Source organism: Mus caroli, chromosome 2 (assembly GCF_900094665.2).
Source record: "Mus caroli chromosome 2, CAROLI_EIJ_v1.1, whole genome shotgun sequence".
Taxonomy (NCBI): Eukaryota; Metazoa; Chordata; class Mammalia; order Rodentia; family Muridae; genus Mus; species Mus caroli.
The window spans coordinates 66,865,159-66,877,383 of NC_034571.1; the positions used below are offsets into that span (position 1 = coordinate 66,865,159).

The following is a 12,225-nucleotide window of genomic DNA, read 5'->3' on the forward strand; positions in this document are numbered from 1 at the left end:
ACAGTCAACACACACAGACAAACACTCATACACATAAAATTTTTTTTTCTTCGAGAAAAAAAGAAAGGAATCAGCTGAGGGGATCGGAGAGATGGCTCAGCAGTTAAAAGCACTGGCTGCTCATCCAGAGGTCATGAGTTCGTTTCCCACATCCACACAGTGGCCTCTGCTCAGGGAGCCACTGGGAGATGTGTGTTGTCAAGGTGCAGAAGTAAACCAAGAAAGAAGCCAAAGATCCAGGGGCAGGGTTTTCCTCAGAGGGTGAAAGAGAAGGAAGGTCTTTGAATAGCAGAGGAGATGAAATTCCAGTGACAGTCAGGCCTGGGGAGCAACCATTCCAGCCAGACTGAATCAAGAGGAAGTGTTTAGAAAGAACATCTTCATGAAAACCAAGGTCCTCCTCTCTCCGGGGATCAGAGGGTAAAGGCAAGAAGAAGCTGGTATTTGTTGCTTTGTTGGGAGCTCTGTAGTTCCTGGGGGGACTGGGGGAGTTGAGTAAGTTTATCAGGAGTATAAAAAGCTAAACAGACAACAAAAGACAGAAGCAGGGCAGCTAATAACTCCAGGAGAAACAAAAAGCTATCCAAGTAAAATGTAACCATGCTGCATGGCGGTGCTGGAAATGGTCTTGACTTTGCAGGGCTACTTACTATAAACCGTGAATATTGTCTTAGCCAATGGTTCAAGTTGTAAACAGAGGTTAGACCAGTGTGGCCCCTGAATGTGTGGAGGTGAAGGATGGTGTATAAGAACCAAATTCCTCTTCCACAGGGAATGGTTGATGACAAGATCTAAAGTAGGGAAATCAAAAAAGCAACAGTGTTCAAATACGTGGCTTAGAAATGTGATCAAGTCGGGCGAGGTGGTGCACGCCTTTAATCTCAGCACTTGGGAGGCAGAGCCAGGTGAATTTCTGAGTTCGAGGCCAGCCTGGTCTACAGAGTGAGTTCCAGGACAGCCAGGGATACACAGAGAAACCCTGTCTCGAAAAACCAAAGGAAAAAAGAAAGAAAGAAAGAAAGAAAGAAAGAAAGAAAGAAAGAAAGAAAGAAAGAAAGAAAGAAAGAAATGTGATCAAGACGAGGAGATAGATGCTTGAAGGAGCTGTTACCAGTTGCTCTCTCAGAGTTGAGTGGGGCATAGCCAGGCAGTGGATCTGCAAGGTCTTATAAGCTTCGTGGTCGTATTTCAATTCTTACACTTGGATAAAATTAATTACAAAAGCATAGACTTACCCATCCTCTGCTGCGGAGATCTAGCATATAGTGTTTGACATTTGTTGTGCGAGCTTTTTTGCCTCGCACACGCTGCCTGTGTTTGTCTGGCACATTCTCCTATATTTTCTATAAACCTTCTTTACTAAAGTTAGCGGGATTGCAGTGAGTCTGTCTGGAAAATCACTGAATTAAACGCAGCCACAGAGTGCGTCTGTGTTCCTCACAGCCGGTCTCCTCCCTCTGTTTTCTTGTCAACGCAGCCCTCTAAACATTACAAGCTCTAAACAGTAGAGGATAAACAAATTGCTTCGTTTCTCTTTCTTGCCTTCTCCCCAAAGTGGAGCAGACTTGGACTTTGCAATAAGAAATCAACATTCTTCAGTGAGCCGATGTTCCGAAAATGGAATGGCTGAGCCAGCTGTGCCCTGAGTTCTCAGAGCTCCCTGTGCGAGCGCGTCTCCTCGAAGCTCCGAGTAGTTGATGGAGAAGCTGAACTTACAGTGACCCAGACGGCTCCCTTCTACCTTTTATTTTGGAATAATAATAAAAAATAAAATCCAAGCTTCATAGAAAATGGCCAGGATAGTAAAAAGCCCATGCCCCTTTCTGATTTGTGGCTCTCCACTCTGTCACGGTGCTTCCCCCCTCTCACACACTTGCATCCTGTCCCCCTCTCTCATGTGCATTTGGGGGTGGTGTCAAAATCATCAAGTGAGTTGCAAGTGCCATGTTTCCATGTGTCTCAATATTTATAGAGGATCAAGGCAGAAAGTGATTGTACATTGTGTTTCATCCTCGATGCCCTCAAGTTCTTACAGAGTTCGTTTTCTTGTTATTTGTTAAGTGTTCCACGATGGTGACCATCCGAAGCATGAACCAGCAGCTTGAGAGAGAGAGTCCTCTAATATAGATAGGTTCGTCATTTTGCTCCATGATTACAATATTGTGGTTTACAGTTCCAGAAAGGATGCACAGACAGATTCCTTTATGTACCGCCTGTAGCTTCTTACGCTTGCTCAAGAGTTACACTTCACCAGTTGTATGTTTCAGGTTTTGTTTTTCCTGAGAATTTATAGTTTGGGATAGAGGATTAAGAATGAACACTTACCTGGGGAAGAATAAGGATGAGTCAACCATAGACAATCACACTCGGTAATCTCGGGAGGGGTCATCTGTTCCCCTGGAAACAAGCATAATATTTTTTAAAACAACTTTGGCAGTATTCCTTGGCTGACTTAATCTACTGTAATCAGGGGCAACGTCTCTTAGAAAGTCAATTCTGCTGTGGCGTGCAGTCTAGTGAGACACGTGTGGAAACCCTTGGGCAGCTTTTCCTTCACCCCAAGTGAAGTCTTGTTTGGAGTCTAAACACTGCATATGTGTTTACTCTGCAGCGTCCTGGCTGCAGCCGTGCCAGGATCCTAGGGGGCTTAGGCTGTGTATGTTTCCTGTGAGGCAAGGGCAGCCCGGAGAGCCGGCGTGCCGCACATGCCAGAGGAACTATGCAAGCTTGCTGTTGAAGGCATGGTTTCTGTGTGTCAGGCCTTCCTGGTAGGAGACCTGGTGACACAGTAGCCTTTAGGCAGAGCTCGGGAGGATCTGTAGGAAGCACTGTGGCAAGTTTCGTTGGGGGGAGAAATCTGAGCCATTTCCAAGCCTGGGCAAGCTGACTGCCAGCCAGGGTGAGTGCTTTCATTTCGACTTGTTTGTCTTGCTTCTCTTTCTGAAGTCATCGGGCCTTTCTAGAAGTTTCACAGGACTTGTTATAAATATCTAGAGCACGACTCGGATTGATCTGTGATTCGGCATTTCTTCTCCTTTCCCTCTCCAGATTTTGTGGACGTTTACTACTTTGTCATTATGAGATGTCGTCTCTCGGCGCCTCCTTTGTGCAAATTAAGTTCGACGACTTGCAGTTTTTTGAAAACTGCGGTGGAGGAAGTTTTGGGAGTGTGTATCGAGCCAAATGGATATCACAGGACAAGGAGGTGGCTGTAAAGAAGTTACTCAAAATAGAGAAAGAGGTAAGATCTGCTCCCAGAGGCTCTCACACCAGCTCTTATATAAGCTTTCCAGCCTAGAGTTAGAGGGTCACAGAGCTGGAAGGATCTGGCAAGTCCTTTGGGGCTGGTCCACGAGGCTCCTTCCCAATTCCCATTCTGGGAACCCCATAAATAGAAAATATTGCACTGTGTGCTTTAGGGTCGAGCTCTACTAAGGGACATCTGAAGCTAGAGGATTTCTTTCCATGGTAAGCCGGTGTTCTCCGAGCTGGCTGGCCTACAGAAACAGGCGGGTTTGAGCTTTTCACTTCTTCAGGGGAACCAGGAGGGGGCAGTAAAGAGTAAGAGGTAACATTTTCATTGCTTCCTATTTTCACCCCTTGCATTGGGAGTGGTCCCTCTTGGTGCCTTTGGAAAATAAAAGAGTATTTGTTTTCAACTGAACTAAGCAGTGCTAGCTTCTTAGGTTTCACCTCTACAAGTTCACAGTGGTACATCTTGTGCAATATAGAATTAGGTTCCGGATAGAGTTGTCTTACCTTGTAAAAATCAGAATAAGGTCTTGGCTTTGAGAGTCGGGAACTTGTGTTGAAGTATATGAGCCCTGAACTCTTAAGTTCTTCATCGTTTATAGGAATGCCCCCCCCCCCCCACACACACAAACTGCTGCCACCACTATAGTCAGTTTGGTACCTCAAGAGTCAAATGATTCATATAGCTGGTCCGTGAGAGTTAAGCCTCTGTAACTCTGTAAAGTACTTTTAAAAATTTATGAGCCATCTATGAGCCATGTTAATGTTTCAATACATGTATGCGTTGTGTGCTTAAGTCATTATATCCACTGCCTCGTTTAACATTTCTTTTACAACATAAACATTCAAACGCCTTTCCTTTGGCTCTTTGAGATCTACAGTATATTACCACTATCTGAAATTGTCCTGCTGGTGGCCTTTAATACCTTCCTCTCGTGCTCAGCTTGGTCATTGTTTTATATCCAGTTTCACTAAGTATTGTTCCTTTCAAGACAACCTATAGGTAGAGAGACACTCTTCTCCCCAAGCGATCTTATTGTTATCATTAATTGCCACCAGCGAACCACCCTGGCTGATGAGAGATGAGAACCCACGGTCAGCCTTGCAGGTCTCCTCTCAGCAGTGTGCCATGGCTGGAGCTCATCAGCCAGCTCACCCAGTGTTGAAACCATGACCCTGGCTCTGTGGTGTCTCTGCTGTGGGCTGTCTATGTGTTTTACACGAAGCAGAAGGGTACTAAGTAAAGCTCAACTCTTGCATTAGAACCATTTCTGACACCAAACTCTTTGATTTGGTAAGATGGCTTTATTGTCCCCATTTTATAGACTGGGAAACAGAACACTGAGAAATGTATTAGCCACTCCAGAAGGGACAGATAGAATTCAGGAGGCCGGGCTTCTTGTTCTTCAGTATTTTACTGGGAGACTTCTAGTTGACCAGGTAGGAATAGAAAATAAGCCAACTCCATCTACTTATGTAAGAATGGTAAAGGCAGGCCATGGGGCTTGGATACTTACATGGCGTCTTCTATGGTTACTGGATGAGACTGGAAACTGATTTGAAGTGGAGCGTTCCGTTTAGCCCACTCACTTCCTACTTCTCCAGCATGTGTGCATAGGATGTGCCTTTTCCATGGTTTGATAGGGCAGGAAAATGACATGGGAAAGCACAGGGTGAGTGCAAGAGCTGGAAGCTGCCAAATCCTGCTTTTGTATTGCAAGAGCATAACTCATAAACTGTAAGTCGGAAAGAGCAGAAGGTGCATTTCAGTTAGAGGTCTGTTGCTGTCAGAGACAGTCTTTATTCATCCCTGTGCCAGGTACCCCACACTGCTCATCCCACAGGAGTTTAGTGTGAAAGTCCAATGAGGCCGTGAGGGTAATTGGAGAGGAAGTATGCACCCCTTGTGAAGTTGTATTTGTAAGATGTGAGTTGGCTACTGGCTAGGCACTTTTCAAGTGCTAAGATAAAGGTAATGAACTCTAGAGTCTCCCCCATGTATACCCTCAATCCTATGCCTCTTGGTCGTTATTTTTCCAATGAGTCTTAGAAGAGACAGACCCCTTAATGAAGTGCCTGTTACTCACTTCGTGGGACGCTGAGAATGGCCTGACATCTGACTAAATGTTTGTTCTGTGAACTTGGTCAAATGTGGAGAATATATGTGCCAAATATATTGTCGCAGCTTATGTGACTACTTCCTTGCACTTCCCTTGTGACTCCTAGTGTAGTGAGGTATGATGTGTCCCTCTGTTTTAAAAGGATGTGTTTCCTTTCTACTGAAAAGAACAAAGAGTGGCACTTGCTTAAAATGTTTTCTAAAAATGATTTAAAGCAAACACCAAGAAAAATTATGACTATCACAACCTCTATAATACCACTTAAGTCTACCACATAGGGACATTTTGTGACATCTGCTTTTCTCTTTGGTGACTTATGTGCACTTACAGTTATTCTGTTTTTAATGACTATGAGAGTAAATTACAGATGCTATATGTGTTTATTCAAAGTATTTAAGCATCTCCTAAAAACCCAATTAACAAGGTAAGGAAATTGAACGGTTATATTACGTTATTGGATCATCCATCTTCAGGTTTGTCCATTTGTCCCAAGAGACGTTTATGGGAATTTTTCCCTACACAAGATACACCCCAGGATGACAAATGGCTGTGTGTCTGTTTAGCCTGTTTTATTCTGGAATAGTTACCCTGCCTTTCTTTGCCTTTTAAGACTTTGCCAGTTTTGAAGAGCCGAGAACACTTATGTTGCAGAGTGCCCCTTGTTTTGGCCTTGCGGTTTTCCCCTCATGTGGCTCAAGTGGCTGTGGTGGGGATGTTAGAGTGGCTGTGTGTCCTTGGTGACTCTTGGTGTGGTGTGATGGGCATCTCTTGTCTGCCTTAGGTTTGGGAATGTTACTTTTGAGCCCTTCCCTGGTTACTAGACCACTCAATTCCTCTGCGGTGAAAAATACCTATTTCCCTTTTGTAATTAAGTGTTGGGAGCTACTTCGAGGCTGTGTAAATATGTCTTCTGAGCTCAAGTATCCCTTGTTGACCCTGTCTTAGATGTGTCATTATCATGATAGTCCATTGTGCCAAGGTCAGAGGTTCCCTCCTGACCTGTTCCCCAGGCTGCTTTCTCTCTCCCTGTATTTACACTGCCCAATTTGTTTATCTGTTTATAGACATTAAATCCTTTTACAATTCAAAGTGACGCAATCCATTACGCCATACACGTTTGTGTCTGTATTATGTCCAGCTTGGCAAGCAGGAGCTCCTTCAGAGTGGCTTCTGTGGCTTTTGACCACACCGTTCATCTGGGATGGTTCCCTTACTTCTGGACACAGAAAGTTACTCAACTCACTCAACTCCCGTCCCCACTGCTGGGCCAGCCATTTCTTTAGGAGGTCCTGAGTCAGCTCCTGACTTGGAGTTGGTATCTCAGAACCAAAATAACCAAAATGGGAGTTTTAGGGGTACCTGTTTTAGACTTTTTGAAAAAGAACCCTTGCTTTTTTTTTAAATTTTTATTTTATAAGAGTGTTTAAAATTTAAACTCTAACCTCTGGCTAGACAGAGGTCTGCCTTTCTGGAGAAGAGTTTAGAAGTATGTAGCACACTGAAGCTGGTCTCTAAATAGTTAATTTCTATGGGTCAGAGGTTGTGCTTCTGGGACTTTCTACGTCAGCTGTTAGAGGGGTCAGATAGGGAGTCAGGTCAAGCTAGCGATGGAGTCACGTGGACAGAGTACTGTGCTGCCTATGCAGTGACAAAGTGCTCAACGTTTACCGGAAGTGAAGCGAGGATGACAGCTTGTAAAACACGTATATGCTTGGTGTCTGTGTGCTGCTTTTATTTTTTTTTCTTGAATATCTGTGGTTTTCTATGATTTCATGTTTTCTTTCAATATTTTATTGTGAAAAAATTTCAAACATAAAGTAAATTTTACAGTGAATGTCTATACACAACATATGGAATATATAGTTAGCAAGAATACGTGTGACCACCTGTATGGCCAGCTCTCCACGTCTTATTCGTCCATCGGTCTGTCCGATGCATTTCACCCCAGCATCAGTGTCCTTCTCTTAAACATGTCATTGTGCATATTACTGTCTGAACTCAGCTGTAGTTAGTTTTATTTTTTTTTCCTGTGGTAGAAATATGTGTCACTCCGTTTTTAGAAGTGTGGCTTGACTATGACATATATTTACATTTCTAATAAGAAAAATACAATTTAAAAAGTATAGTTTTTGACAATCTGTAGCACTGCCTCTGCAATTCCAAGTGAACCAAGCTTCATAAACTGTGAGTGAATCATATAACACTAATGCCCCAGGTTCACTGTATGTCTCTGAAACATGGGATATTCCCTGTCACGCTGCTGTCCCACGGCAGTGTCCCCAGACCTCAGGACTCGGCTGTTTACAGTTTTACAGATGTACTTACAGTGCGCTGTTTCTTTATGTTTAATAAAATATTTTCGGGTGGGGGGAACAATACAATCTTAAGAATGTTTACCAAAAGTACAGAAAGAAGCCATGAGCCTGTCTTCTCAGAACTTGCTGATTGACTTGGGGGAAACTGGCCTGCTCAGGCAGAAGTTTAGCAAGGAGTGGAAGCGCCAGAGCAAGCCATTGTGATCCCAGTGTCTGCTCTACAACCGCTGGCCTAGTGGACCATCCCCCCACAAGCAAGAGTTCACCAGACTCACAATGTGAACCTTTAAAAAGGATTAAACACAGCAGCTTAGATTTGATATGTTGACACAGATGTGTCTTCATGTGGCTCGTCCCTCTGTCTGGTGGAGATGGCAACCTGTAAGCCTTTGTGTTCACTGCTTGCTGCTGTTCCCAAATACCTGGGCAAACAACTGGGAGGGAAGACTCACTTTGTTTATGGTTTTAGTGCATACTTTTCCATGGCCCGGAAGGCCTGGTGGAACAGGGGAACTCACAGGGAAGGAGCGAAGGGATTGCAGAGAGGGAGGAAACAGGGATGTGGAAGGGAGAAAGGGGAGAGAAGGGAGGAGTGAGGAAGAGAGAGAGGGAGGGAGGGGAGAGGGAGAAGGAACTACAGATTGGGAGTATGGCCATGTTAGCTGGCTTTCCTCTTCCTCCATTTTCTCCCAGCCTATAGGACGGTACTGCTCACACTCAGGATACTTCTTCCTCCCAAGTTCCTTACCAATCACCTGGGTGTGGCTCAAGCCAACCGAGATTATATTAACCATCACTGCCTTTATGTTACCTTGAAACCTGTCAATGCACAACAGTGTTCACACGCCACAGTGAAATATTAGGAATGAAGGAAACATCACTTTCTATTCAACTACCACCAACCCCTAAACGGAAAGAGGGAAGAATCCCCAAGAAGGAAAACAGAGCCTTTTCTTCCCTGGCCTTGGTTTATGCATCTCCCTATGCTTAAGGGGAAAAAATTAATCCTGTCATGTTTTGGAAATGTTGAAAGCCAGTAAGTTTTTAGATTTAAAAACTGATCTGCACTGTACACATTTATGATCAGAAGACACCTGAGTGTCAACTGGTCACAGTAATAGGGGCTGTTAGTAATTTCTACCTAGAGAAAAGATATCTGTATCAACTAGAAGGTAGAATATTGGAACTGACCTAGAACTCAGATAAAAATAAAAGCTTTGCTATTCCCGGTACATCAGAGCAATGGTATTTACACTGGGAAAAGCTAGTTTAATACTAGTGCTGCTTAGCCCTAGGGGAGCTCACTTCCTGTCTGTGCAATTCTGTAGCATTTTTATGAGTGGATTCTCTGTTTTTAATTGTAGGATTGTGGTTTTAATGCTTTCTCTGCCCCTGAACATAACAAAGAATAAGAACGCTGCACCCACTTTCTCTGTAAGTCCTTCCGGTATTTAAATATGTTGACACGTCCATCAGACACGAAACTTCAATGCTGCAGATTCCCAACATCGCTGCCGAATGCATGGTTTCTGTGACACCCTGTGTTGAGAACTTGTCGATTAGTGTTACTAGGCTCTGGCCTACCCTTAACTTCTCCGGATGTGGACAAGCTCCTGTGCCCAATCTCTCGTGGAGCGTAGAGGACCAAGGGCTGACTTAGGAACACAGATGAAACAAAGCCCTCAGGGCCGCAGCCTTGCTCAGCTCAGCTCCTCACCTCTGGTGCTCGCCTACTTTGCTTGTCATCTTCTGGCCTGAGCGCCTCAGCCTGTCAGTCCTTCTATCCTGCTTTCTCAGAATGTATCTGCCCACATTCTTTCCTTTACCTGCAATGCCATTGTTTCCTCTCCCCGGGCAGGGCCTTACACAGTTTTCAGGTTTAATTTCTTCCTTTTTCATGAACATTCTCAGTCCCATAGTAATTTTTCTTCTGAATTTCTACCATTTAGCATCCAAGCCTCTAATTTGACATAGGGCAGGATTACAACTGCCCTATGATGCTAACATTCCTGTAAGGAATGGTCACTTAACTTTCCATGTGTGCATGCTGTGGCTTCTCAGCTAAAAAGTGGGGCTGTTTATAGTATCCCAGTCATAGGGCTGTTTGAAAGGATAAAATGAGATAATACATGTCAACTATGTGGAGGAGCACTGGATACAAGGGAAGACCTGGGTACGTGCCATCATCAGTTTATCTTCAGCTAAACTCCAAAGTGATAGCAGGGAGGTATCATCTCTTAGGAGGATTCCAATGAATCCATACCTAGGATCTCACACTGGGCAGGGAGCACGTGCTCCATTTGTAACCAACAGGAAAAGAGACTTGGCAAGGCCCAGTTAATAGTGTGTGGGCCAGCACATGTGTGGTGAGGTGGTTAGTGTTAATTTTCAACATGGCAGGGTGAGAGTCACCTGGGAGATGAGCTGTTGGACTTATCTGTGGGGATTATCTTGATTACACCAACTGAGATGAGAAAACCTGCCCACTGTGGGAGGCACCATTCCCTAGGCAGTGCATCTTGGACTATAGAGAGCAGAGTTGGGGCTACTCACTATAGTGCATACATTTATAGTTCTCATCTGACCATGCACACAGTGTGACTTCTGTCTTGATGAACTATGACTTGAATAAGCCCTTTCTCCCTTGAATTGCTTGTCAAAAGTGTTTCATCACAGCCACAAGATGCTTGGCATCCTGGCTGCAATGTTTCTGAAGGCTGAGGCTATCTCTTCAGTTGATACTGTCACCTTCTTGATCGTCACCAGTGTACTCAACACAGTTGCCACAGTTACTGCTCTCTGCTTCTTCACAGTCACCCTGCAGGATCATGCTGTATCTGACACACCGGATGTAAGGCTAAACAAGCTCGCCAAGCCACCTAGCATATACACATAGCCTCTTTCATGTGGGTTTTCCTTGCTAAGCCCCATGGGGCTGGGACCTGTGCATTGCTCACAGGAAGGTGGAACATTTTTCCTGATGTTTGGCATCATGCTACAGAGGACTTCCCTCTCCCTGCTGCCCATCTTAGCGAGGGATCGTATATTGACGTGCACATGTGTTCTTCATCTGCTCTGCCTTCAGCTGTGACTTCAGGAGAACACACCCGTCTGTACTCATCACTGGGAATACAGTAACAGGCTTATGTTCAGTAACACGGTCACTGGGCTCTTGGCTTTGCTTGTGGTCTGATGTTTGAATGTGTAAGGGCTCTTGATTATGCCTTTTAGGCTGACAAGCCATTTCCGTCCCAGAACTTTCAAACACTTCCTAGTATTTAACTTTGACTACACTCTGCATGTAAAAAATCATTGCTTTGAACCAAACTTTAAACAGCTTAAACTAATGAATCACTTTATTGATGATTGATGGCACCTTTCCAGAAGCACTGACCGAACAGCTTCTCTCAGTCAGCTTTCTGCTGTGAGGCGATCCTGTTACCAGGAGCTCATAAGCAACAACTCTCCGAGGTGAACCGCAATAAAAGAGATAGGGTAAATTGGCCGCATGTTGAACAAATATATAGATTAAATGAGTGACCATGTACTGTCAATACATCTGAAGATAACTTGAACCTTAAGGGAGCCATCAGTAAGGAAGCACCACAGAATGGCCTCCCCGGGGCCATGATGACTTACAGATGCATGAAGATGCAGACCGTGATGGGTTACTTTTGAGGTCACTGAGAGGACGACAGAGATACTTTATTTGCTAGCAAAAGCCCCTGTCTTTATTTTGCTACTTATGCTTTTAAAAGTTTAAAAGTCCTTCTGCCACTCTGTCAGGATTCCATATTTACTGTATGTGGAGACTACTTTCATTTGTCACAGAAGGAACATGATTGTAACGGTCATATCAGTTTCTCATTAAGGTATTATTGATCTTGGTATATTAAGCAATAAACATTTCAGTTAGTTAATGTTTATTTTTCAGCCATGCTCTAAATATTGTGGTGAAATCAAACCAATTAATATATCCCAGTATAAGTGGTGTGTCCAGACTAACTGATTTTACATAAAGTCAGGCTCTTGCTACAGGAGAAAAATAGCATGCACCATGACTCCAGCGCCTGAGAAAGCCGACGCTGAATAGAATACAGTTAGACAATGGAAAAAGTAGAAGAGAGAGATACCTGGGAACATTTCCAAACGTTTTGGAAAGCTCCCTGCAAGCATGGTGCAGTAGGGGTGATCGGCCAGTGAGATGGCTCAGAGGGTGAAGGCACTTCTGACCACCTGAGTCCTATCGCTGACCCACATGTAAGAGGAGAGAACAGGTACCCCAAGTTTTCCTCTGACCTCCACATGCACTTCCTGGCACAAATGCGTGCACTCTCTCTCTTTCCCTCTCTAAATAAATAAGTAAACAAACAAACAAACAAATAAGAGATAGACAGGTAGATATAGAATTTAAAATAGATATGATTGGTTTTAGTCTTCAAAAACAGATTTTTTTTTCCACTTGGGTGTTAAAAGTGCCTGTGACTTCTTGCTCTTTGGTGTAGAGAAGAAGTCATTATCATCGTGGCACCTGGGCA

The 12,225-nt window shown here is 44.0% G+C and overlaps 1 protein-coding gene across 3 annotated transcripts in view; it reads left to right on the forward strand.

Annotated features, from left to right (window-relative positions):
- Map3k20 (mitogen-activated protein kinase kinase kinase 20) overlaps positions 1–12,225 on the forward strand; it is a 162,615-nt gene that overhangs the window by 9,342 nt on the left and 141,048 nt on the right. For 2 of the 3 annotated variants that reach the window (XM_021151301.2, XM_021151312.2), the window contains exon 2: positions 3,049–3,241. In XM_021151301.2, coding sequence (XP_021006960.1) covers positions 3,083–3,241 — 159 coding nt within the window. In that variant the 5' untranslated portion in view covers positions 3,049–3,082. Of the gene's footprint in view, positions 1–2,723; positions 2,900–3,048; positions 3,242–12,225 lie in introns of those variants that run through there. The other variant, XM_029474337.1, reaches the window with a different exon arrangement.